The 27122-nt window shown below is 43.7% G+C and overlaps 1 protein-coding gene across 9 annotated transcripts in view; it reads left to right on the top strand.

The window, feature by feature from the left end:
- The window catches only part of Mvd (mevalonate diphosphate decarboxylase), a 121868-nt gene that overhangs the window by 19366 nt on the left and 75380 nt on the right, over positions 1–27122 (top strand). For 6 of the 9 annotated variants that reach the window (XR_010567133.2, XM_065442819.2, XM_065442829.1 and 3 more), the window contains exons 4-8: positions 621–688; positions 3051–3188; positions 11782–11836; positions 13374–13518; positions 18140–18310. Coding sequence is in view for 8 of the 9 variants with exons in the window: in XM_065442819.2 (XP_065298891.1) it covers positions 621–688; positions 3051–3188; positions 11782–11836; positions 13374–13518; positions 18140–18310 (577 nt within the window). In the remaining variant the exon portion in view is untranslated. The remainder of the gene's footprint in view (positions 1–620; positions 689–3050; positions 3189–11781; positions 11837–13373; positions 13519–18139; positions 18311–27122) is intronic. The other 3 variants (XM_065442838.2, XM_065442877.2, XM_065442885.2) reach the window with 3 other exon arrangements.

Raw genomic sequence — 27122 nt, 5'->3', positions numbered from 1 at the left:
TGAAAGTATTTTTTTGACAGGTCTGACATCCTTATAACGAAGCTCGACTGTTTTAAAAATTGTGACATGCATTGTGAAAATGCTTGAACATACTCTTGTTCAATAATTTTTAGTGACATCCCTTTCAGTGCACATTAATTGTCTAAGCTGTCAGAAGTGGGTGTGAAAGAAGGTATTGCTCACTTCTCATCGGCCTTATTTTCATGTTGCATAAAGTTGTCAAGGGCAATAATGCTATGCCATTCACTCCAGCGAGACATTGTGTCTTATATCATATAGAAGTGTCCTTGAAGCTGATCAGTCATGAATACAGGCACAGGTAGCTTACTTTATATATTTTCAGTGATTTTGAGCTTTGTTTTGTGCTGTGTGTTTCAGAAAATTGTGTACTTGTGCATGAGTGACACTTTTTATTACATTTCACTGTAAGAAATTACATTTGGTTTTATGATGGTGTGGTGTTTTGTGGTGTAAGGGCTAGGTATGGCCAAAGAATACCAAGCAAATGACATTTAGTTTTAGGCATTTGATGGCTATGTAATAGCTGGTTATGTCTCTCAGATTTGATACTTTTTCTTGGCTAATGACTTGCTGACTGATTGTATTGTGCTCTATAACAGCTATGTATTTTCTCACTCTAGAGAGGAATTAATACATTCACCAAGACTGCAGAACTGCCTACATGAAAGTATGTGTACATTTTTTTTTTGACGATTAGTTTCAGAACAGGTCTCCAGCTTCTCACATTTGTGCTTGTTTTAGATGGCGGGCTTTAATTCCTACATTAGTTGAAAAACAATTATGGCTGGCAATTTGTTGCGATTACCATCCACTGACAGCTGGATAGGGTACAAGGAATCCTTTATGTGCATATGGGCTGGCCCAGGTAAATGTTAGCCATGATCTGAAAAAGTATCGATGTAACCTGTGGTATGTGTAATTAACTGAAAGTAGTTCACAATTGAAATATTAACGTTTTCAAATTCTATCAAAATGATAGTCTTCGACCATCGTTAAAAACATTGAACTAGCATGTTTGTGCCACATTCCTTTTCCTGTATGCTATTTTTCCACACTAAAATGGAAGCGTATGAAAGCCATATGTTTTGTACTACTTATTGGCTTGCAGGGTGCCACTCTACTGCCCTCAAGCGAGCTGTGAGGAAACAAACTTGATACTTTATTTTACCCAATGACCCCCTAATTTGACAAGGTGTCGATGACATTGTTGGCCACAGTACAGCTGAAAAGTCTTTAGCTGCTCTTTCATTGCAATGTCGTAAGTGAAACCAGCGCACTTATTCACAAAACAAATAATGACCCATAAGAGCACAGCTAAACCTGCTGGCTACCATACAACAAGAATTATATCAGTGCACTGTCGCTTCTATGAAATTGCACATTAGGAATAATGCCAGGTTCTTTCATTTGTGGGCTGTTTAAGCGCACAAGCCAGCTACTGCAGTGTAATATTCTAATTTCCTACACTTTATATGTAACCTAAAAAAAAATGCACCTGAATGTTTTCGACAATGCTCTAATGTATCCTTTAAATATGTTTTTAAACATTTTAACTAATTACAGGCAATCATCTGATTAGTTATTATGTAAAAATGTTCTGAATTGCACCAGGTGATTTAAAAACAAAGCCTCAGTCACATTAGGATAAGTTGCAAGGTCATTTTAAATGCGGAGCATTTCTTTGCCCACTTGGAGCCAAGGTCAAATATGGGGCTGTCGAAGGTCACAGAGTTTGTCACCGATACGTGCACACCTCCCTGCTCGGCCTCTCCTTGATCCATGCACATGTGCACGCTCTCCCATGTGCCCACTCGCATGTCGCTACTGGCTTGGTGCCTCCTCTCCTTGCTTCACTCAAAGGTGCAGGTGTGCATGCCACAAAAAGATGCGACTTGGTGGCACTACACGAGAAGAAAGGGAGTTAACCGAGGGGCCCGATTTTTCTTAGTTATATCATAAGAAGCCAGCAAACACTGACACCAAGGACAACATAGGGGATATTACTTGTGCTTAATAAATGAAATAAATGATAAATTAGTGGAAATGAAAGTGGATGAAAAAACAACTTGCCATAGATGGGGAATGAACCCACAACCTTAGCATTTTGCGTGCGATGCTCTACCAATTGAGCTACTGCGGCGCCATTTTCCCATCCACTTTCTTGGGTATTTGTTTCGTACGTTGCGTGTAGGCCTCTACTTGCAGATATAATGGACCCTCGAAAGTATCAAGCAGAAGAGGAGCAGAGAGTGAAGAGGTGTGCAGTGCATGCAGAAGTGGCGAGGCAGGAGGCAAAGTGATGGGCTGACAAGATAAGCATGACTGTGGAGCGCCAGCAACAACAGAAGCGCTGCATGCAACAACAGAAGAGCAGTGGCATGCCATGCGAATGGCCATTGAACAGGCCGCCAAGATTAAGCGGCAGTGATTGTAGTACCGCCACTTGCAGGACTGAGATGCATACTTTCAAAAGCACTTTGTCGAAGACAAATTTTCTGTGACCACCTCTGTTTTTGATAGTGTATCGTCACTGTCATGGCTTGCACATGTGGCGGTCCTCGAGTGAACGCTTCCCCAGCAGGATGAGAGTTCATTTGGGCTTTGCACCAGTTGCAGGGGCAGAAATGCTTCGCATTGACTTAAATAATTATCGAGCATGGTTTCTGCTGTAATTGTTTTGAAAGCCTGGGTAACATTGATAACCACTGAAAAAGCACAAAAAAGATTTATGCACATTTTATGACACTTATATCATGCAAAGGCAGTTTTATAGAAAATCACACTTAAAGTATGCAAATATTTAAAAAAAACTTTGCAATTTGAGTAGCACGCATTTGCATACACCTCTTTGTATGCTTGCATTCAACACGGAACCATACAATGAAATTTTCGGACCGTAATAATTTGCACGCAATCATGAAGTGCTATCAGACTGCTAATAAGTTAGCCTTTCCAAAAGTGCATTACCTCACATTTTTTGAATTCTAATCCCCCTCAGCCTTCTTGTTTGATGTATTTTTTTCTTTCAGTCCGCAAGAGGAGTCGAGAGTGCCTCCATAAACACGACTTTCCTGACTATGCGGATTGGAACGTTCACATATGCTCTATAAACAATTTTCCAACATCTGCAGGGCTGGCATCATCTGCTGCTGGCTATGCATGCTTAGGTGCGCCATCTTTCAAAATAGCTCAACAGAGCTTTGTGGGGAATGTCATGTCAATTTGAAATGTAATCTTGTTAATCTTTTCATGAGACATTTCCCTCATGTGTCTCTTAAAGGACCCCTCACCAGGTCTGGCAATTTTGAGCTGACAAGCGCAAAGCATACATTGTCGTGGCAAAGCAATCATGTCTGCAAAGCATTACATCGCTACGCGCCGTGGAAAGGTCTGAAATTTCAATCCAAACGGCATTTCCCTCTTCACTCGCGGCCGTCACGCTCCAAGCTGGGCGGTGACGTAATCGTGCCCCTGCGCCTATGTAATCGTGTCCGCAGTGTGACGTCGCTTGTGGTGACACATGACTTCGAGAGTTATTCAAGACCTCTGTTATCTCTGTGATCTGTTGCTTGAATTGACGAATTGAATTAATAATAAAATAATGAAATAATAATGATAAATAAAAAACGCACAAATAATAAAATAATAATAATAAAATAATAAAATAAAAATAAAATAAAATAATAAAACGCACAAACGGAATGTCTGCGTGTTTTTTGTTTTACTTGGCACCAAAGCAAGAGAGATGTACTTCTGCTTCGTCTGCTTGTTCCCATGGTTGTGTGGTCACGTGCGGAGTTACCGAAACTATACCATTTTCTACCGTGTTCCAGCGTGCGATCACGCTCAGTGATCCGCTTGTTCTGCCTCTGTATTCGTGTAGGACTGAATTATACCGCTAGTCATGTTTCGTTGTGCACAGCGCGCAAAAACATGCACTGCGTGAACAAGACAACAGCTCACTTGTGAAGTCATCAGCGAAAATGCGTAGCGCCGAAAAAAAGGTGGAAAAAGGCGAGCGGAAAAAGATATGAAGGCGGTGCCTGTGACATACGTGTCACGCGATCCTCGAGGTCCGGTATGGGAGAACGCAGGGAAGGAATTTCACTTGCATAGGCTAGATGGGGCGAGTGAAGAGAGCGTCTTGCTTGGTAGTGGAGCCCGCCTGCTGAAATCGTGGGTTCACGGCGCTAAAATATTTTTATCTCGGCTATTAATGAGCTGATTTGAAAAATTTTTGCGGCAGAACATTCCCTAGAGGACATGTAACAACTTCCAGCATATAACCGAAATTAGCTATGGGGCCTGGTGAGGGGCCTTTTAATAGAATATAGCTTTTCTGTGGACTTTTTTTTCAACCTACACTTTGTTCCCTCCAACCGTTGACCTTCGCAAGTTTGAAAAGCATGTTGTTGAGAAAGTACTGCATTTTGCCAAATCTTTTTTCATAACTTCTCATGTCTATTGCAGCATAGCTTGTTTGTTGGAACCTCCTAGCCCCCTCCCCTCTGGGTATAGCCCTGTGTTCGGCAGTTCTGGAAAGGCTTCAGTTTTTAACATACAAGTTTAGTGGATACAGTAGTAAGATGTGGGCAACAGTTTAATGTTCTTACTTTTCCGGTTTGAGTGGTTCAATACGTGAAAGCTACCCTGCAGTGAAGAGCTATTTGATTAAGAAACTCTATAGTTGCTGCCCAGTACATTTTTCTTTGAACATATTGCGTTACCTTGGTGAGGTGACACAACTGTATCTTAATAACCTGCAGGTACAGCTCAAAGGTTATGGCACTCTGCTCCTGGGCAGGGCATGAACCGACAGGTTTGATTCACAGCAAAGGCTATTCCATTCATTCATTTCATTCCATAGAATGCAAGAATGCTCCTGCATTGAGCTTTGCATGCACATTAAAGAAGCCCATGAGAGCACTCTTTCAGCCAGGTGCATATTCTGGCGTAGAGATTGGGCTATGCTAGGCAATAAATTATGCTTCTATCTGAAAAAGATGTTTAGGAGCTTCTGACTTCCTTTCCTTTCTTATTCCATTGAACTGGTTGTTTTAAGTCTGCCATTCGTGAAGTTCTCTTCACCGACTCTAGTGTTGAGTACAGTTGAATCTTGCAACAATGAAAATGGCGGGTCTCAGAAAAAAAAAGTTTAGTTGCTACAAAATATTGATGTGAAATTTATTAACTCTGAGACTTAGGTTTAGTGGCACAGAAAGTAAGTTTTAATTCTGAAAGTATAATTTTGGCTCTTGCGCTTGCTGAGCAGCAATGCGACGTTTTCATATTCTGTTGGGTGAGCCATTGTGATGGTGTCAGGACGCACTTCGACAAAGTCTAGATGGTATGAAAGGTCTCGTATACATGAGGGGCAGCCTGAATGGCTGCATACTGTGTGTTCTGGTGTCTTCATCACAGGATTAAGCAAAGTTGTGAAAACTCATGATGATTTTGTCATTGCTCATTTCTTTGAGAACGGCATTGTGGAAGTAAACCTTGATGATCTCAGGGGTTCCAATGCAGTTGCTGCACACCAACAAATTGTGCGCGGAATGCTGGATACGCATGATATTTCTATTTGTTTATCAACATTTTCTTGGTGTCGGGAGTCGCAAAAGTGGCTTTTAAGTATTCAGTTTTTTCTCTTTTGGCGGTGGCAGTGTCTAGGCTTGAAAGCATGAAAGCACCAAGGAAGCGAAAGTGTGCCCTTTGTGGACTTTTTTCTAGTGTTGATTTTGATGCTTTGACTTCTGTCGGATAATGACTACAAATGATAACTTCGTTATGCCAAAACATTCCTTGAACCAGTGTTTGTTATGCAGAGTACTTTTGACTGTATATGCAGCTCCAGCATTGCTTTTTGACACTTAATGTAACTGCCTACAGGGTATGTTCAGTTAAGAATGAACAGGGTGTCCAATGACTACTACTCCTCAACAATTTTTTTATGAGATAGGGAAATATGTCTGATGAAAGGAATCCACCTTGGTTTTGTGAAATACCATGTATCTTTTCTGCAACAAAATGATACATCACTGAAAGTGAAAGTTTCCTTTGTTGAGATTAGCAAATTTTTTTCAAATTTGAAGGCTATTTTTTATGAACAAGGAATGTGTAATAGAAGTCAGTGGTAACTCCGTTAGACAGGATGCCAGTAAGCTATCGCAGGAGACGAAAGATCTGATCAAGAAATGCCAATGTATGAAAGCCTCTAACACTACAGCTAGAATAAAACTGGCAGAACTCTCCAAGTTAATCAACAAGTGTAAGACAGCTGACATAAGGAAGTATAATATGGATAGAATTGAACATGCTCTCAGGAATGGAGGAAGCCTAACAGCAGTGAAGAAAAAACTAGAAATAGGCAAGAATCAGATGTATGCATTAAAAGACAAAGCCAGCAATATCATTACTAATATGAGATAGTTCAAGTGGCTGAAGAGTTCTATAGAGATTTATACTGTACCAGTGGCACCCACGACGATAATGGAATAGAACAGTCCAGAGGAATTTGAAATCCCACAAGTAACACTGGAAGAAGTAAAGAAAGCCTTGGGAGCTATGCAAAGGGGGGAAGGCAGCTGGGGAGGATCAGGTAACAGATTTGTTGAAGAATGGTGGGCAGATTGTTCTAGAAAAACTGGTCACCCTGTATATGCAATGCCTCAGGACCTTGAGCGAACCAGAATCTTGGAAGAACGCTAACATAATCCTAATCCATAAGAAGGGGGACGCCAAAGACTTGAAAAATTATAGACCGATCAGCTTACCTTCCGTTGCCTACAAAATATTTGCTAGGGTAATCGCAAATAGAATCAGGAACACCTTAGACTTCTGTCAACCAAAGGACCAGGCAGGATTCCATAAAAGCTACGCAATGATAGAACATAATCACGCTATCAATCAGGTGATAGAGAAATGTGCGCAGTGTAACCAACCCTTATATATAGCTTTAATTGATTATGAGAAAGCATTTGATTCAGTTGAAACCTCAGCAGTCATGGAGGCATTACGGAATCAGGGTGTAAACGAGCCGTATGTAAAAATACTGAGATATCTATAGCGGATCCACAGCCACCGTAGTCCTCCATAAAGAAAGCAACAAAATCCCAATAAAGAAAGGCGTCGGGCAGGGAGATACGATCTCTCCAATGCTATTCACAGCATGTTTACAGGAGGTATTCAGAGACCTAAATTGGGAAGAATTGGGAATAAAAGGTAATGGAGAATACGTTAGTAACTTGTGATTCGCTGATGATATTGCCTTGCTTAGTAACTCAGGACACCAATTGCAATGCATGCTCACCGACCTGGAGAGGCAAAGCAGAAGGGTGGGTCTAAAATTAATCTGCAGAAAACTAAAGTAATGTTTAACAGTCTCGGAAGAGAACAGTAGTTTACGATAGGTAGCGAGGCACTGGAAGGGGTAAGGGAATACATCTACTTAGGGCAGGTAGTGACCGCAGATCCGGATCATGAGACTGAAATAATCAGAAGAATAAGAATGGGCTGGGGTGCGTTTGGCAGGCATTCTTAGATCATGAACAGCAGGTTGCCATTATCCCTCAAGAGAAAAGTGAATAGCTGTGTCTTGCCAGTACTTGCGTACAGGGCAGAAACCTGGAGGCTTACGAGAAGGGTTCTACTTAAATTGAGGATGACGCAACGAGCTATGGAAAAAAGAATGATGGGTGTAACGTTAAGGGATAAGAAGAGAGCAGATTAGGTGAGGGAACAAAGGCGAGTTAATGGCATCTTAGTTGAAATCAAGAAAAAGAAATGGGCATGGGCAGGACATGTAATGAGGAGGGAAGATAACCGATGGTCATTAAGGGTTACGGACTGGATTCCAAGGAAAGGGAAGCGTAGCAGGGGGCGGCAGAAAGTTAATTGGGCGGATGAGATTAAAAAGTTTGCAGGCACAACATGGCCGCAATTAGTACATGACCGGGTAGTTGGAGAAGTATGGGAGAGGCCTTTGCCCTGCAGTGGGCGTAACCAAGCTGATGATGATGATGATTTTATGACATACTGCAGACTAGATATTGGTCCTTGCAGCACGTTAAAAACATTGCACTGAGTAAGATTAATTGTATTAGTTAACTATCACTTCTCCTCAACGTACACGCAAGCTGAGCTCCTTGTGGTGTGATAGAAAAAAATGTGGCAAAGTTTGCACCAAGAGAGATTGTTTCAATTAGGCCATGTTAAGCGGCTTAATAGGACCACTCATCTACCCATTCTCTGCCTCCTCTCCCCCTTCCTCTCTGCCATTCTATCTAGCTTTCCTCTGGACTTGAGTATAGCAGAAAAGTAAGCACTGCAATTTCTGCAGTGGTTTTGCGGGCAGTCACGGATAATTACAGATGTGAAGAGGCTAATGTGCCGATCGACGCCCAGGGGCTCCAGACGGCATTGTGCACATTTGACGCAGTGCAAAAGTCCAAACGAGTTTCTTGTGTCTTCTTTCCTTCCTCTCTGCCATGCTCCTTCCATATACTGCCACGCGCGTTTATTTCTGCTTTACCATTCACACATGTTATAAATTTTCTGTCAATGCGCAGCAACACGTGCGGCAGTGCTGGACACGCCTCGATCATGTCACTTTCTGTCTGCATTTGTGCCAGCCAGCTCGCCATCACTTACGTGACAATATATACACGCTCTGATGCACCCCCAATGCGGGCAAACTTACGAAAAAGAAAAAGCTTCCCTTAAAAAGAATGCTTTGCGTGGCAAAATACATCAAGGACAGGTGTGCTGCTCCAGGGAAGCCTAGAAACTGCCACAATAAACAGCTGGGAGGGCAGGTAGAAGTATGATCTTGAAGTCCACACAGAGACAGAAATATAGGAATATTAGCGGCCGCCATGCCGTTTAATAAACTGGCGAATATTTAAGGGAAAATGAGTCATCCACCCAATCGTAGCGATTGCTACAAAGGAAACCCATGCGGGTTCCTTAAAAGAAAAGCCTCACAGTTGAAGAAAAATTTGTTATGGTCTGGGACTCGAACCCAGGACTACCGCCTTTCCGGGGCAGCCACTCTAATGTCTAAGCTAACGAGGCAGCTAGCAGATGGCAGGGCGAAGTCGAATTTGTCAACTCAAAGCAAAGGCAACAGTTTGATGTAATCGTTCTGCGGAAATCTGCAAGGCGTAGAGAAGTAATTATTTAAGGGAAAATTAGACATCCACCCAATCGTAGCGATTGCTACAAAGGAAACCCATATGGGTTCCTCGAAAGAAAAGCTTCGCAGTTAAAGAAAAATTCGTCCTGATCCGGGGCTCGAGGCTTTTCTTTGGAGGAACCCGTATGGGTTTACTTTGTAGCAATCACTACAATTTGGTGCATGCCTAATTTTCCCTTAAATAATTACTTCTCTCTACCTTGAGGGTTTCTGCAGAACTCTTACATCAAATGGGTGAATGTTGAAGAGTGTGACAGTGACTAACAGAAAAGAATGTTATGAAGGGGAGTGGAGTGATGGATATGAGGAGGAAGAAACGCATGCATAAAAGGCATCATGCGCGATGTTGGCGGATAATTATGGGTATAGGCAGCGCGTCTCGTCACTGCCCGATCTCTCAACACCAGACAGTCGTGGCCACTCGCCTAGATGAGGCTCACCTACCACATGGTAACATGTGCTGCTTACTGCGGAGAGCCCATCCTAACTAACAGTCTCGGCATTTTTCAGAAAAGATTGTGTCGGGAGACGCAACGCTTTCAAATCTCTGAGCTACTGGCCCTTATTTTACTGCGAACAACGGATGTTGTAATTTTCACAAGGGCTTCTAGACAGGAAGCAGCCTTGCTTTGGACTGTCTGCCTCATGAGTTCCTCATTCTGATCAAATGACAATATGCGTCATGTGATGACTACAATACCATGATCGCAAGTTACTTCGAAACATCTTTTCTAACAAATCGGACAGCAGGTCACCAAAAGTGAGTGAAACTGGCATCATATGATACTATCGAAGTTCTAGCGCAAAGCTTCGCTCTTCCACAATGCCGAAAGCACTATTGAGTGATAGGAAACTTGCAAAATAGTGCCCTTAAGAAATAACCTTGCCAAATAGTTTCTAGCCGACTATCTGGCTGGAAAACAACGGTGATCTCCACTGTTACCTGGACTGCAACAAGTCTGGCCTGCAAACAAAAAGACGCATGATAGTGCACTCCCCCCCCCCCCTTTTTTTTATGGCCCCGTTTTTAGCTCTGTTAGTTCTTCCAAGTCATGTACGAGCTTGGTCATCGACATACATTATTAAATGCATCGTGAACAAAATTTGTTTTTTGTTTAAATTTTTTAAATAAGGGTGATAGCATAATTTCATGCAAAGTGGCTGCAAAATGTGCATCCTCCTTGAAGCATTATTTTCCGTGGAGTGCTAGGACTTTGTCTTTGCATGGTGTACAGCGTCTGTCTGTCTGTCTGTCTGTCTGTCTCTGTCTGTCTGTCTCTGTCTGTCTCTGTCTGTCTGTCTGTCTGTCTGTCTGTCTGTCTGTCTGTCTGTCTGTCTGTCTGTCTGTCTGTCTGTCTGTCTGTCTGTCTGTCTGTCTGTCTGCGTGCGCGCGTGTGTGCGTGCGCAGGTGTGTGTGCGTGCGTGCGCAGGTGTGTGTAGAGATAGAGGGAGGGTTAGGAGTGGAAGTTGTTGGCAGACCCCCCCTCGAAATAAATTTCTGCCTATGCCACTGCTTGTAGCGAGGCTATTACTGCCATTTACAGTTGTCGCTGAAGAGTGCTGTGCGCTAGCACTAACGGCAGCGCGAGCTATGCACTTGACAAACGTGCTAATGTCAAAAGTATCTGCTGCACTGCTTCAGGAATCACTTAACTCGTACACTGCTGGTTGCAACGCACCAGTGGGTGTGATGGCTGACGGATACGTTGCAGTTGATGACAATGTGATGGTGCAATCATAACTTACGACCGTTGACATCTTCAAAGCTATCTAGGACAGAAAGGATGCGAATGTCAACAAATGAAATAGTGATTATTCTGTAAACAAGTTAAAAATTTTGGTGGCAAGGGAGGCATTCACGGCATTTGATAATCTCGGCTTTACCTTGTGTAGTTCCTGCATTTTTCACTACAAAGCGCGCTGTGAACCTCACTGCAGTAAGGCTGGCTGCAATTGCACATTCAGTCAGATGAAATGTGCACAAAAAATTTTAACTTACTTCACTAATTCTTTTGAATTCATGGTAAATAAAGGTTTTATTTTGTTGAACATGCCTGGCATGCTCTAATGTGAGTGGTTTGGTACGCATCCTTTACAAAGAAGTGAACTGACTTAGTATTGTGTTTAATAGTGTAGAAAATTAAATTTTTGCCTACTGGCAACGGATGTATGCTAATAACATTGGTGGAAACAAAATCTGACCGCCTGTTAATTTTCTTGTGCCTGTGGCTCATTTCATAGGTGCAAGCTGATATACACAATCCTTCCCAAATAGTTGCACGTTAAAGAACCCCTGGTGGTCCAAATTATTCTGGAGTCCCTCACTACGGCGGGCCCCATAATCAAATTGTGGTTTTGGCATGTAAAACCCCATAATTCAATTAAATCCTTCCCAAGAGGGCATGATTCTTAATTAAACAATGAACAACCAGAGTGCAAAGCACAGCATTTCTTGTTTCAGTGTTGTGGTAGCATGCAAAAAGGACCTTGGATACTCTATAGGGTTGTTCCTGAAATATGTAATGCCCAGCACCAGCCAGTGAACACATCGTTTTTTTCTATTTCAGTGCAATCATTAGGAACACTTTTTCATATTGAAGGGGACCTCTCTGGGATTGCACGGTAGGAAGCCACTGTCCTGTGATTGTTCCCTGCTTTATGAATTAAGATCTGGTGTTTGAAGAATAAACAATTTGTTGAAAGCATTTGAACAACTGAAATTTTATTAGGGCTGGACATCATCTAAAATTTCTAGCCTGATTAATTGGGATTCTGTAAACTAATAAAGTTAAGATATATTTTATTTATGCATATGCATGGGGAGAGGGGCATATATGTGTGCCCAAGAACTGGTGGATTTCGTACATGAACTTCGAAAAAAACGAAAGGAACCATGCTACAGATCAATGCTTACTTTTCATATCAGATCAGCAAAAATTTTCTTGAGTGGGCATCTCGAGCTCACTTAACTGAAATTGCAAGTCCAGCTGCAAAGGAAAAGAAATGCAATGCAGTCTAGCAGCTACCTTACGGGACATGCAAACCCTCTTGTGTAGGCAAGTACCGTTAACTGAGGGCACCCACCACAGTAGTTTGGTGGCTATGGCGTTGTGCTGCTCACCTTGGAAGTCATGGGTTCGTTCACGGTTGCAGCGGCCACATTTAGATGAGGGCGAAATGCAAAAATCCTTGTGTGATTAGATTTAGGTGAATTTTAAGGAACCCCAGGTAGTCAACTCATGTGGAGTCTCCTACTAGGGCATGTTGCATTATGAGTTAAGATTTTGGTATGTGTAACTGAGCACATGCTGGTGGGTGAGTTGGTTATACATGATTACAACGAAGGTGCCAAATGAAACGGGCGAAGGGAGGCGACCCGGGTTGGCGCCTACGTGGTTGTCCCTTGTCGCCTTCCTCCGTGCATTGTTTTATTTGCGCCTTTGTTGTAATTGGGTATGTGTAACCCGACTTGATTTTTCTTTAATATTAGCTCGAGGTCTAACTAGAGATGTTGGATGCAGCATTCTTCTGTCTACCCATTTCACTTATTGGGAAGAAAGGAATTTGTTCTAAAAGATTATTAGCATGCCGCCGACTTTTTTTTAATGCCCACACACTAGCAGCTGCAGTAAAGACTAGATATTCGCTCCCCCAGCTAGTAGCAGAGCATGCAGGGGTGGCTTTTGTTCCGAGACACCTACAGGTGCCATTTAAACTGAATATTTCATCCAAATGTGGTTGTTCCCTTGGTTGTTGTTGTTCAAGTGGGCCAACGCTTGCCTGATATTGCTCGTGTGATTTCAGCTGATTAATCATGAACAAAGCACTAATCAAATAATTGCAAGGTTAACCGATCAATTGCTCAGCCCTAGTTTTTATTTGAACTAGTTCTTATGGTTGCTTTGCTAGTGTAGGTTAATTGATAATGGGAAGGTTGGGCTTTCTCTCTCTCTCTCTGTACTCTTTCACATTGTTCTTTAGTGTCCTTTTTGTAGGTGGCATGTGGCAACTACACTCAAGGCACTGATAGAAATGAGGCTCTGAACAATGTATCAGTATAGTGAAATATTGCATTGCTGTCCAGGTTCGAGGGGAAGATGTGGAACATGGACAGAGGCAAGCAGCACAATTGCAGTGTTCTCTTCTACATATTTTGCAGGCGAGGTTCAGGAAGTGCCTGCCGAAGCATGTATGGTGGTTTTGTGGCCTGGGTGAAGGGAAGTAAACCTGATGGCTCAGATTCTGTTGCAAAACAGATTGCTTCGAGTGATCATTGGCCACAAATGCGGGTGATCATTCTTGTGGTAAGCTTTCTTTTAGGGATTACTTTTCTTTCTCACGGTTTCTGATTTTATACTAAATGAGTATTCATATAAAATGTGTTTTGCTTTTTGTGCTATTTGGTAGCTGTGGATTCCATAGTCATGTGATGAGGCTTCAGTTCGTTGAATGTACAACAAATAATTATGCAATTTCTAATTTATTCAACCCAGTGCTGTTGTTGCTTATCACACCATGACTGTGCTGGCAGAATTCAGACACACCACCATACAGCTTCCAAAAATTACTAGAGGGAACTGTGACACTCTAGTGTACAGGAGCTTAAGTATGGCGGTTCAGCCAGCGTGGAGAATGATGGTTAGTACATGGATTTGCCTAACTTCATCAGGCTTCAAACAGTTTTGTAACTTTCCAAACTTGTCATCTCCAACAAGGTATTGTGCTATAAGTGCAACATCTGGCAGTGATTATGCATCTGTGGAGAGTTTTATTGCGTTGAGCATTTAGACAAAGGATTGCTGCAAAGTTTGGGTCAATAAAGGCAGATGAAGCAGAGTAAGCAAAGCCACAAGAATGTCCGAGGCCGCAAGCTTGAAGATCAGACAAATGCATGTACTAACACAAGCTGAATCATAGTAGTGCCAGAGTTTCTTCTAGTAATTTTATTATGAAACTCTATGCAGATCGCCATGTCAGCCAGTCTTTCCTCCTTCAGTCTGCACTTTTCTATATTTAACAGATTAGTTCTCTATAGTTGCTTCTTTCAGAATGAGGAGTGCAGCTTACCCCTTCTTTCTATTTGACAAATCAATTCTGCAGCTTCTTGCAAGGTGGAGTAAGGTTGATGAAAGCTAAAATTGTCATCCACCCAAATGAGCACAAAGCTACAAAGGAAAACCATATGGGTTTCTCGGAAAGAACGTTTCGCAGTTCAGAAAAAATTTGTCCTGGTCCAGGATTCGAACCTGGGACCGCCTTTCTGGGGCGGGCGCTCTGCCATCCGAGATAACCAGGAGGCTAGCAGATCGCACGCAGCACAAGGGAAGATTTATGGACAACTCAAAGTTCAGGGACACTGGGTATAGCAAATCCATTCTGCTGAATCCCGCAAGATAGAGAAAGGTTCATAAAACGAAAAATCATCTCCTCGAATGTAGCACAAAGCTACAAACGACACCCTCTTTCTGTTTGCTGAGTGCCTAATATGCCCAGCTTTTTTGAAGAGACAGTCATGGTTTCTGGTCTGTGGCCACTGCATTGGGCTGAGTGACCTGCAGATCAGTGGTTTGTAATACCACATCACTATTACGTCTGTTCTCAATGGTGTAATGGGGAAGCATGTTCAACATGCCTGATGCCATGCTCTGCTTGAAGGTCATTTTCAAACAGCTATACAGTCTACGCTTGTTACAATGGAACCGCGTACAACAGGCTTTCGGATATAACAAACCATATTTCAACCTTAGTTTTCTACCTATTTTATTAATGCAACGAAGTTCGCTTTTAAAGGACCGCGCTACAATAGATTATCAGCTACAGCGGACAAAATTAGAGGCATATTTTTTCAAAATCAGACATATAAAACATACTTTTGCCATATCGACACGGGCTGACAAATGACTTGCGAGGGTCAGCCGACAATTGCGGAAGGTGGGGCAGAAGCGTGCCGTCTTATTTCGCACTTGAGGTACGGGAGGGGAGCTGTAAGAGGGAGGGGTTCTACTCCAGTGGCTGCTGCTTACGGGGCGGGCACATGGCTGCCGTATCTTGAACGTGATCTGCAATGTGCACAAAGTGCACGCCCATGTGAGCCTTCATTTTCAAAGCAATCTGCAATGTGGAAAAACTGCTGCCAGTGCCAGTAGCTTTGTATGCGCTGTGCTTTCGATGTTTGCGTTGAAGCAGAAGACAGCACGAAGGTCAATTCACTCGCTGCTGCTGCCACGCTTCCTCACTCAGTTCTGGCAGCAACTTTCTGCGGTCATCGAGTGAGGTGTGTCCTTGTTTACCTGTGTGCGCGTGACACCACACTTGTTAATTTAGTTAGTAAGCAAATGTTCACAACTTTATATGGCTGATAGAACTACTATCCTTACTTCGTATAGCTGTCTACTAATTTGCTATCGCAATCAATGCTTCGTGTTTCAAGTGAAACTGCAACTTTTACTTTGGACGTTCGTCACTCACTCTTTGCAATAACGTTGTTAGACATATGAGCAAAGTTCCGGAAGTGAGGCGTTTCAGATATTATGGAATTCGGATAAAATGGATGTTTTTTGTCGGATTATCAGGGTCCATTGTAGCAAGAGTCAACTGTATTAAAAAAACTTATATTGTTATGGTCCACTTATTCTGCAGATCAGAAGGAAAGCTTTAGATGAAAATAACCCTTAAGCCGTGACTGTCAGTGCTCTATAGTTGCCTCCTGAAAGAACCGGCACAAGCACTTGACCTAATACACTTGGCAACCCTTTTGACTGTATGTCTGCCTTTGACCTTTCGACTTCTCACTCTGGTGACCGTTGCATGGCAGCATTCTACAGCAGTTTTATATTTTGCTTCATTTCAACTTGGCCAAACATCAGTCGTAGCCCATTGCATTGATGCCAGACCTATCCATAAGTGTCCTTGAAACAGCCTCCTGCGTCTGAACGCTGTGTCATTCAAACAGAATAGAACAGTGCTGTCAGTGTGTGCTTCTCTGTCATCCATGTTGTTTTTTGCGCTGGACAAGTAAATTCAAAGATGATCCAAACATAAGTGTAGAAAATTCTGGCTAAGAATGACATTGAATCATCTGCAAGTCTTTAGGCGTCCCCCTATAGTCCCCCTAATACCCAACAGAGAAAAAAGGCAACACCTGGTGGTTCTCTGTCAATTGGCACCTCAACAAGATTACCGTACTGAGAAGGGCATTTACCCTTTGCCACGAATTGACGACACACTCTGCTCTCTCCATGGCGTACAGTACTTTTCTTCTGTAGACCTTCAGTATGGATATTGTAAAATTTCCGTTGACAAAAAAAGCTGGGAGAAAATTCGCTTCATTGTACCAAATGGGCTCTACCACGTTAAAGTGGGTTGCTTTGGGTTGTTCAGTGCCCCACCAACATTCATCTGATGAACTTTCTCCTTTATGGTTTCGTGTAGTCTACTTGCATGTGCTACTTTGACGTTATTCCTATTTTTTCATTTGTATTCTGCAGTCTTCTACAGCAGCTTGGCTATTCTGCAAAGGTGGTCTTTAACTTAACTCTACCAAATGCCACTTTGGCCACGGTGACATTGCCATATTGTGCCATCTTGTTCACAATGCATGCATCTGACCTGACCCAGCCAAAGTTAGTTACCATGACTCGCTGTTCTTCTCAATACGTCCGCTCATTTTTTGGCTTCTGCTTACTTTCATTGCTTTGTGAAAGACTGCAAATATAGCATGGCCCCTCCCTTGCCTTCCTAAAAAAGAGAGTTGCAGTTTTGCCTATACAGGCAAGCAGAAGCGTGATAGTATTAAGCGAAATAAGTCTTGCACTGTTTCATGCAGTGTCAGTTGGAGTGCGTTTCTCTTCTTGCCTGTCCTTTCATGCAGTATCAGTTGGAGTCCCTTTTTCTTCTTGCCTGTGCTATGGCTATAAAAGCTTATGGAAGACAATGTCCTTGCTATGTTTGCTGAGTGGTATTTATTTCAAAAGCGTGCATGTGACTTCAATAGACAGAGGCTACTCGAAGGTCCATTCGATTCCCCTTGCCTACACTTCATGAACTAGTTCTCGGCACTTCTTACTTCTGCAGAACTGCCACAGCACCACTGGCACAATCCCTGTACTACGTCTCTGGTGGGGGCAGGGAATGCTGTGAACTTGTCCTGCACAAAGCCTGCACTGGGTGAAATGAATAGTGACATTCCCATGCCTTCATGTTGGGCTTGGGAAACGAATAGCTCGTCCTGAACTTCCTGAACTAGTTCAGGAAGTGCAGGCGAATAGAATGGACCCAGAGTTCACAACACCCTGGCATGCCTTCTTGGTGCATAAGAAAAGACCTCTATGACAGCACTTCAGAAACTTTATTCGAACACTGTACAATTGTTGCGGTACTTAACGTAATGCATGTCTCCATGCCATCCCCACCTACCCATTCTCCATAAACATCTGTTGAACCCTGCAGGGAATGTATTCCCGTACGATCACTTTCAGAGGTAGTTTCACTTTCATGAGATTTCGCAAGAATTGGCGCTGGACGCATGTTCACGAGCGTCACGCAAATGTGAAAGAGAAGCTCATTGGCTTTCGTGGGTCAAGCCTCGCGAAACCCTGCCAAAGTGACACTAGCTTTCATTATATTTTGCAGTTACCTTTATCGTACTGTTACGTGCGAGGCATTTACTTTACAGATACAAAACATGACTCTGGATGACAGGCGTTTTTCAGAACTGGTACAGAGCCAGCCAGCCAGCCGAATGTCGTCTTCCTTCACTACTTTCTGGCTGCGTAGTCATCCGCGCTTTTTCAGAACTGTGTTACGAGAACTCGTGACAGTACAATGACGATTCATTTTTTTTTTTTAATTTCTGGGGGGAAGTGGGATGGTTGTACTTCACCATTTTCTGCAGAAGCTACATCACTTTTCTTTTTGTTTGGACAGGCAAGTGATGCTAAGAAAGACACATCAAGTAGTCATGGGATGGCACGAACGATGGAAACGAGTGCCTTGATACAGGAAAGAGCCAGCAACATTGTGCCACAGCGCATGAAAGATATGGCAGATGCTATCCTTGAACAAGACTTCAACAAGTTTGCTGAAATCACAATGAAGGTATGTGTAATCGATAGAATAAAAAAAAAAAAAGGAAACACCTAGTGCTTGCTTGGTCTTGCATAGTTCCACATATTTGGCCAATACAATAGAACCTTGTTGGTACGTTCCCGTTACGTACTGTATTTACTCGAATCTCATCATCATCATCAGCCTATATTATGTCCACTGCAGGATGAAGGCCTCTCCCTGCGATCTCCAATTACCCCTCTCCTGTGCTAACCGATTCCAACTAGCACCTGCAAATTTTCTAATTTTGTCGCACCACCTAGTCTCTTATGCTGTCCTCTACTGCACTTTCCTTCTCTTGGTGCCCATTCTGTCACCCTAATGGTCCAACGGTTATCTAATCTGTGCATTACATGACCTGCCCAGCGCCATTTTTTTCTCCTAATGTCTATTAGAAAATCGTCTATACCCGTTTGCTCTCTGGTCCAAACTGCTCTCTTTCTGTCTCTTAACGTTATGCCTAGCATTCTTTGTTCCATTGCTCTTTGCGCGGTCCTTAACTTGTTCTCAAGCTTCTTTCAGTCTCCAAGTCTCTGCCCCATATGTCAGCACCGGTAAGATGCACTGATTGTATACTTTCCTTTTCAATGATAACTGTAAGCTCCCAGTCAGGAGCTCACAATGTCTGTATGCGATCCAACCCATTTTTATTCTTCTGTGAATTTGCTTCTCATGGTCAGGGTTCCCTGTGATTAGTTGACCTAGGTAAATGTTCTCCTTCACAGACTCCAGAGGCTGACTTGCGATTTGAACTCTTGTTCCCTTGTTCCCTTGCCTAGTTACTTATCATTATCTTTGTCTTCTGCATATTAATCTTCAACCCCACTCTTACACACTCCCTGTTGAGGTCCTCGATCATTTGTTGTAGCTTGTCTGCAGTGTTGCTGAATAGAACAATGTCATTGGCAAACTGAAGGTTGCTGAGGCATTCACTGTCGATCCTTACTCCTAAACCTTCCGAGTTTAATAGCTTGAATACTTCTTCCAAGCACGCAGTGAATAGCATTGGAGAGATTGTGTCTCCTTGTTTGACCCCTTTCTTTATAGGTATCTTCCTACTTTGCTTGTGTAGAATTAAGGTGGCTGTGGAATCTCTGCAGTTATTTTCCAGGGCATTTACTTAAGCGGTCTGCACTCTTTGATTACACAATGCCTCTATGACTGCTGGTATCTCTACTGAATCAAATGCTTTTTTGTAATCTATGAAAGTCATATAGAGAGGCTAATTGTACTCTGCAGATTTCTCAATAACCTGATTAATGACAATGCATGTGATCCATTTTAGAGTATCCCTTTCTGAAGCCAGCCTGTTCCGTTCTTTGGCTAAAGTCCAGTGTTGCCCTTATTCTGTTGGAAATTATTTTGGTAAATATTATATAATACTGGGAGTAAGCTAATGGGCCTATAATTTTTCTGTTCTTTAACATCTCCCTTTTTGTGAATTAGTATAATGTTTTCATTCTTCCAATTTTCTGGGACCCTTGCAGTCGATAGACACTTCGTGTAGAGAGCCGCCAGTTTTGCTAGCATTATGTCTCCTCCATTTTTGATTAAAAATCCTCTCCTGTTGCTTTTCCCCGTTTCATCCCTTGCAAGGCCTTTCTGACCTCACCTCTAGTTATATAGTTTCTGTATACTGTTCATTATTGCTTCGAATAGAGTGCTCCTGAGTCCTCTGGGTACTGTAAAGGTCAGTGTAGAATTCTTCCGCTGTTTTTATTATACCTTCGAGATTGCTGATGGTGTTACCCTGCTCATCTTTCAGTGCATACATCTTGGTTTGTCCTATGCCAAGTTTCCTTCTTACTGATTTCAGGCTGCGTCAATTTTGTACGGCTTCTTCAGTCTTTCTCACATTATAATTTCGAATATTACTTATTGTCGTTTCTTGATCAGTTTTGACAGTTCCACGAATTCTATCTTATCTCTTGAGTTGGACACTCATTCTTTGTTGTTTCTTTATTAGGTCCTTTGTTACTTGGGAGAGCTTGCCTACTGGTGGCCTTGGTGCCTTGCCTCTCACTTCAATTGCTACCTCTGAAGGCAGCCTCATTACGGTTTCATTCATTACCTCTATGCCATCATCATCATCTCTGTTCTAAGGCTGCATATTTGTTTGCAAGTATGAGCCTAAATTTGTCTGCTTTTACCCTTACTACCTCTAAGTTGACCTGTTTTTTCTTGGCCAATTTTACTCTTTCTCTGTTCAAATTGAGGTGAATCCTAGCCCTCACTAACCTATCATCACTGCACTTCACCCTACCTATCACTTCTACATCCTGCACTATGCTGGTATCATCAGGGAGGTGGTGGCCGAATACTGCACCAGAAAGGCCAATTCCTGTTCTGGTGAGGGAGTGACTTTGTTCCAATCTAACGCTCACTTTTTTCCCGATAAAACGGGTCCAAAAATTGTGTGCGCGTTAGAATCGAGTATGACCCTATATCTGTGTTACCATATTGCCATCGGCATTTCAAAATGGCTGCCTCCTACGCACTTCGAGCTTAAATGCTGTATCTTCCTCCATGTGCTTAGGTTAATTCACTGTCCGTCTTCCCGTTTTCTGCATTTGCTCTACACTCTTAAACAAAATTACACCCTTTGGGACGTATCTTGCCACATAAGAATAGTGGTATGAATTCTGCCGCTGGCAAAGTTGTGGCATACTTGTTGGGAGTCGGTCACCATCACTTCAACCTCTGTTTGGTAGAATGCGAGGGCTATGGCCACTTCCTCTTCTTGGAGAGGATTGTTTTGGGTGAGCGAAATGCTGCTCCTGTGTTCTTTGTTGACGACTATGCGGTGGCTGTTGTGGCTGCACGTCTGGGGTAAGACCCCACATCCGTGTAGGCTAGAGCGGGTAAAGTCCCGTATTGTTTGTGTATGGCCAGGGCACGGGCCTCCCTTCGCTGTGCGTGGTGCACTGGGTGCATGTTGCAAGGTAGAGGACGTACGGTGATGTTGCTCCGGATGGCATGGGGTAAGCTCACAGTCTGAGGTGGCGGATGGCTGAGAGGGGCAGAGAGCCCTAGGCGTAAGAGAATGGACCTTTCCGCTTCCGTAACCGCCAGCCTTGTTCGCTGACTGGATAAATGTGCCTCAATCAGCTCCTCAGCCATGTTATGCACTCCTAGTCATAGTAGGCATTCTGTAGACGTACTGATCGGCAGGCCGATCGCTTGCTTATATGCCTTTTTGGTCATTGTGTTGATTTTCTTGAATTCCGTCGCATTGAGTAGTGCATATGGAATAGCACAAGTTATTTGAGACATGACGAAGGCTTGGACAAGTCGAAGCGTGTCCGCCTCCCCATGCCTCTTGCCTTGGTTGTTATTCGCCAGATCATGTGGGTAACTTGGGCTGTTGTATTCTTAAGCTTGTGAATTAATATTGTGTTGGTGCGATCCGACTGGAAAACCATTCCCAATATCTTTATGCTCCGAGACGGAACGATGGTGTGTCCCTCCAGTTGTATGTTGATAGTGGGCGAGTCAGATGCGTGCTTCTTTCGCGGCGACACCAGGAGTAGCTCCAACTTTTGGGGGGTGCAGCTGAGGCCGCATGACTTAGCATAGTCGCTCACCACGTCTGCCACTTCCTGCAAGCGGCTCTCCATTGCCCCAATAAACCCTGTGGAGGACCAGATGGTAATGTCGTCGGCATATAGGCCATGCCGGATCCTCGGGATGTTATTGAGGAGCGGCGGAAGGCCTATTAGGGCGATATTGAAAAGGAGAGGGGATAACACTGCGCCCTGTGGTGTGCCGTGCCCACCCAGTGGCTAGGTTGGGGACCAAGCCACAAGTCCGCCCGAAGTACAGTTGACTGCAATTTATGTTGGCCCCTTTCCATGGTCCCCTTTTTTGATGCCTCCAATTATTATTTGGTTGTGCAGACACATCATCCAATAGTGGCTCATAACTGTGCAATAGATGAGCAATAAACTGCGTGCCTCAATCTGCCCTTTTCCGTTCTTTCTTCAAATATCTAGTGTATGTGAGGAGATACATACTCCTGTTCTCCAACATGTTGTCACAAGACAAGAGTCACAAGAAAGCTACTGCACCATAACAAAAGCTTATTAAATCATATGTGTGTTACAGCCACTGTCAAAAAAAGTTTGTGCAGTGGCGCAGTTTGTCTTGAAGAAAAACAGGTTTTTTATTCTGCTTAAAGAAATTTTGAAGGCTCTTATGAACAAGCATTCTAAAATCCTGGTGTGTGTGAAGCCGTCAAATATATGGAAATAAAAAAGCGCTCCATTCGCCTCTGTTGACGATGAGCGCTCGTTTTCAGCCTGCCACCACGGCCGCATTTCAGTGGGAGTGAAATGCTAAAACACTCATGTCCCATGCAGTGGGAGTGTGTTAAAGATCCAATTCAATTTGGAGTAGCCCACTATAGCATGCCTTATAATCATATCATGGTTTTGGCTCATGAGACCCCAGCATTTTTTAATTTTCAGCTATCAAGCTTATTCTGAGTGAGAAACGGTGCAATCTTGAACCCCAAAACCTAGAGATGGTAATTGCATGTTACTGTTCTCATTACTTTTACAAAGGTTTGTGAGTATGTATTTTTTTACTGGAACATTTGTGTGCTTCAGTTCATTTGGCACTGATTTTAGCTGCTCTCATTAGCAATTTGGCAGCTTTCTCGGAATATTTTGTTTTTCATGCTTGCTGCTCTTAATGTGCTATTGTAAGCAGAAAAGTTTGGCTAATAATGTGCACTACCTGCTTATTGTGTTAAAATCAACAAGTGTGTTCACTGTTCACTGCAGCATGCGATTGACCAAAAAGTCCCCTCTTGTGCGCCCAGCCAAACCTTGTGAAGTGATGGCTTGCACAATATGGTAGCGTTTCAGACCTCCTCAAGTGAACTCTAAGTCAGTTTCTTACTATGAAAATGGCAGTATGCACACTCAACACGTAAAACAGGTTTCGGTTTGTGAACTGTTTATGGTGCCTATTTTGGCCCCTATTATTAGTAAAATGAGGCTTCAAGTTTTAAGATACCTAAAACCTGCATTTTTGGTTCGTAAAAATTCGGTCTCTACTTATAACTTGAGACTGGAACATTAGGTAAAATGCCTATTTTTTTTCCTTGCATCCTTATCGTGCCTGTTTATCATATAAGCTCGAACTATGAACCGAGAAGCATTTTAGTGACACATTTATTATGCCTATATGGTAAATGCCTATTTCGATGTTGTTACTTATACATTAAAACCTGTTATAATGAAACGGGATATAACGAACTAATGGATATAACGAAGCAATCGTGGTTCCCCTTGAAATTCCAATTCGGTCGAAATTTTGGCCAATTACCTAGTACATTGAAAGAACAGCTGTATTTTACTCACGTACGTTCGGTACTTCAGTATGCTTGTATCTGCTGGGATTCTCATACGTGTCAGTTAGTCGATTTACTTGAAAAAATTCAGAATAGGGTGGTTCGATTCATTTTTGGTAATTACGACAAAAACCTCAGTATTACCGAAAGCAAGAGCAGACTTTATTGGCAAGATCTAAAGGATAGAAGAAAGTGCCTCGGACTCAAATTTTTTCACAGTGTTTACTATTCTAAAATAGGCATTGACAGGAACAAATATATTAAATTACCATCTTACATTTCCCGTAGAAGAGACCATGCCTTGAAACTCCATGAATTTCCTTTTAAGGGTTACACCTTCCGTTATAAATTTTTTTACAGGACCACGAGGGAGTGGAATGCTCTCCCGTCAAATATTGTTGGTATACAATGTAATGAAACATTTCACCGCGCTTTGTGTGTTGAAATGAGTGTCAACTGATGTAGATATGTATGTACCCCCCTGCTGTAATGCCTTCTAAGGCGATGCAATAAGACGCCCGTGTATTCGCTGTGCAACGTTCTTATGCGCATACGCACTGCCTCCCGCAACCTCCTGATAAGCGAGGCAGCTGCGCTTTATTGCGGTGGCTGGTGTGAAATGTTCCGCACCAGATGGACTGTCCAAGGCTCACAGACGGTTTATATTATATAATCCGTCTGCCTATATAAGTAGTTTATTCTCAGTCAGTTCTTTCTGAGCCATGAGCGAGGCAACTGGTGGAAGTCTGTCTACCGCTGCTGCCGCCGCCAGAATCTAGAGGTGCACTACGCCAAACCAGGCATTGGTGCAGCAAGTCTAGCATATGTATGTGCATCTATTTTTCCGACCATAGAGCTACCTTCATGACTATCAAGAACTGGGAGTGGAGTGTTTCTTGAAAAAGTGAAGAATAAAAAGTTTTAACTGTACATACATGTCTCGCTCGAATTATTTGCTTCAGTACATAGAAAAGCCGAAACAGCTGAAGAGCTGTGCTCAAATTTCGCATTAGGAAGTAACGTAATTGTCGGCAATTTTTCTTTTTTTCCCACAACAAGCATTTACTGACCATTTCGGTACCCGTCATCTCCTGGCCTCCCCTTTCCCGTGAAACTGGTGGACCCTCCCGCTCTTCTACTGCATGCATGGAGTGGTGCCGACTGCGGTTTTGTTGCTTGTTGTTCACTCCGTGCACAACAACGATATCATTGTTCTATCGGTTCGTTCGTGCGAGTTCCCGCCGCCAGAAAGGAGATGGACGACGGCAAAGGGAAGCGCAAAACGATATTAATCGAGCAGAAGGTGGCTATGCTGAAAGTCGTCGAGTTCGGCGTGAAGAAGAAAAAAAGTGGCTGAAGATTTCGGCATAGTGTTGAGCACGCTATCGACGATTTTGAGCACCAAAGAAGCTGTCACCAGTGCTGTCGCATGTGGCGTTAAAGGCGACAGAAAGAAGCTGCGAGCCCCCGCTTTCGAAGCTGTAGAGAAGGCGGTCTTCAAGTGAGGGACGCAAAGCATGGGGCATGACAATTTTGTGGCGAGTGTCGGCTGGCTGCAGCATTTCAAGGAGCGCCATGACATCGTCGGCAGGGCTGTCGGCGGGGAAGCGCAGTCTGTCGACCGCGAAGCTGCAGTGGCGTGGGTGGTATTGTGCCATACTACGAGCACCCCATGGCAACCACGAGGCGATGGCAGCTGCCATACTACATGCACCACATGGCTACCACAAGGCGAAGTGAGCTCCCACTTCTCCACGATTAATCAAGAATTCGACATGGGAGGCGACTTCAAGAAACGCCTAGCCATCCCCGCGATGAATCAAGAATTTGACATGGGAGGCGACTTCAAGAAGAGCCCAGTCATCTCCATGACAAATCAAGAATTCGACATGGGCAACGTCATCACCCTGCCGACGAGAACTCGCCCAAACTGGTTCCTGCCAATGAGGGGTCGCCGAAGGGATTTAAGGGAGAACCGGCCCATTGTGAGCAGAGAGAGTCGCCTCCAGCTGCCCAGTCAGTCTTATGCGCTCATACTGCTACCTGTACGCTATCATCCACTATCTGTAAATATTGTATAAAGTTTTTCGTTTCTTCTTCACCAGCGGAAAGAGTCCGTCTTTCGACCTCCATCCCGAAGTCACAACAGTGGAGACAAACGTTGGACAACTGTTAGAAAAATACAGTGCCAAGGATTTGTTCAACGCAGATGAGACAGCCCTGTTCTACCAGATGCTGCCGCAAAAAACCTTGGCCATCAAAGGGAAACATTGCCAGGGCGGTAAGCAGAGCAACGTCTGCGTAACCGTGTTGCTTTGTGCCAAAATGGATTGGTCGGAAAAGGTGCGTCACCATGATGCTTCAGTGGCAAACAAAAGCTCCAAGTGAGTTATGTGTCCAACCGTAAGGCTTGGACGACGAGAGAAATTTTCGCACAGTGGCTGCAGGAGTGGGACGAGCGGCTGGGCAAGCTGAATCGGAAGGTATGCCTCGTACTGGACAACTACGCGGCTCACCACAATGCCACTGTGCTCAAAAACATTGAGCTATGCTTCTTGCCGCCAAACTGCACTGCAGTTGTGCAACCCCTTGACCAAGGAGTTATCACGAACTTCATGTTATCATGAAGTCTGGCTACCGCAAGCGTGTGATTGACCGGATTCTGCTCAATATGAGCATGAAGCGCGAGTCCGCGATCGACTTGTGCATGGTGATCGGGATGCTACAGGCTGCTTGGATGGCTGTACTGGCAAGCACGATCGCCAATTGCTACCGGCATGCCTCATTTGGCATCAGCAGCGGCGGTTACAGCGAAGATCTCGGTGCTGCCACCAATGAGGGTGCCGCGGGCGACCAAGCCCTAGCGTCATGGGACGCTCTCCTTGACGCCGGCGTTGTGCCCGACTGCTACACCTTCTGCACGTACGTCAGTGCCGATACTGACGCGGTGACGACGGAAGAGCTAACAGAGGTGGAAATTGTGCGCGTGGTGACGGTGGTGCCTAATGAAGACAGTGATGAATGTGTCAACGACAGCCCGGAGCCTAGTATTGGCGAACCCGGCGTACCGACGCCCGCACAAGCGCTGGATGCAGCAGGCCTGCTGTGCCGCTTCTTTGGTGCTCGCGATGACAGCGAGGACGGACTCGAAATAGCGGCTGCAGCTGAAAAAGTCATCATTTGCCTGAAGAAGGTGCAGTAAAAATCTATCAAGGACTTTTTTCTGCGAAGTGAGCTGCCAGCTGGTGTGCTGTTGATCGATCAGTGATGAGCCGTTTGGCGTGAATAAAGTAGCAATTTATTATAATTTATGTTAAAGTAGGAACGGCCGTTTTATTTTTCACGTGGCGGGCTGCTGTGAGATTTGGTGGTGAGTACATCCTCTCCTGCTTGATAATTCTGGATAGAAATGGATAGTGGCTATAACGAAGTAATTACGAGCCCCCC

The sequence above is a fragment of the Dermacentor albipictus genome, chromosome 1, assembly GCF_038994185.2.
Source record: "Dermacentor albipictus isolate Rhodes 1998 colony chromosome 1, USDA_Dalb.pri_finalv2, whole genome shotgun sequence".
NCBI lineage: Eukaryota > Metazoa > Arthropoda > Arachnida > Ixodida > Ixodidae > Dermacentor > Dermacentor albipictus.
The sequence above is the reverse complement of the archived record's forward strand: the minus strand, read 5'-3'. Positions and strand labels throughout refer to the sequence as shown.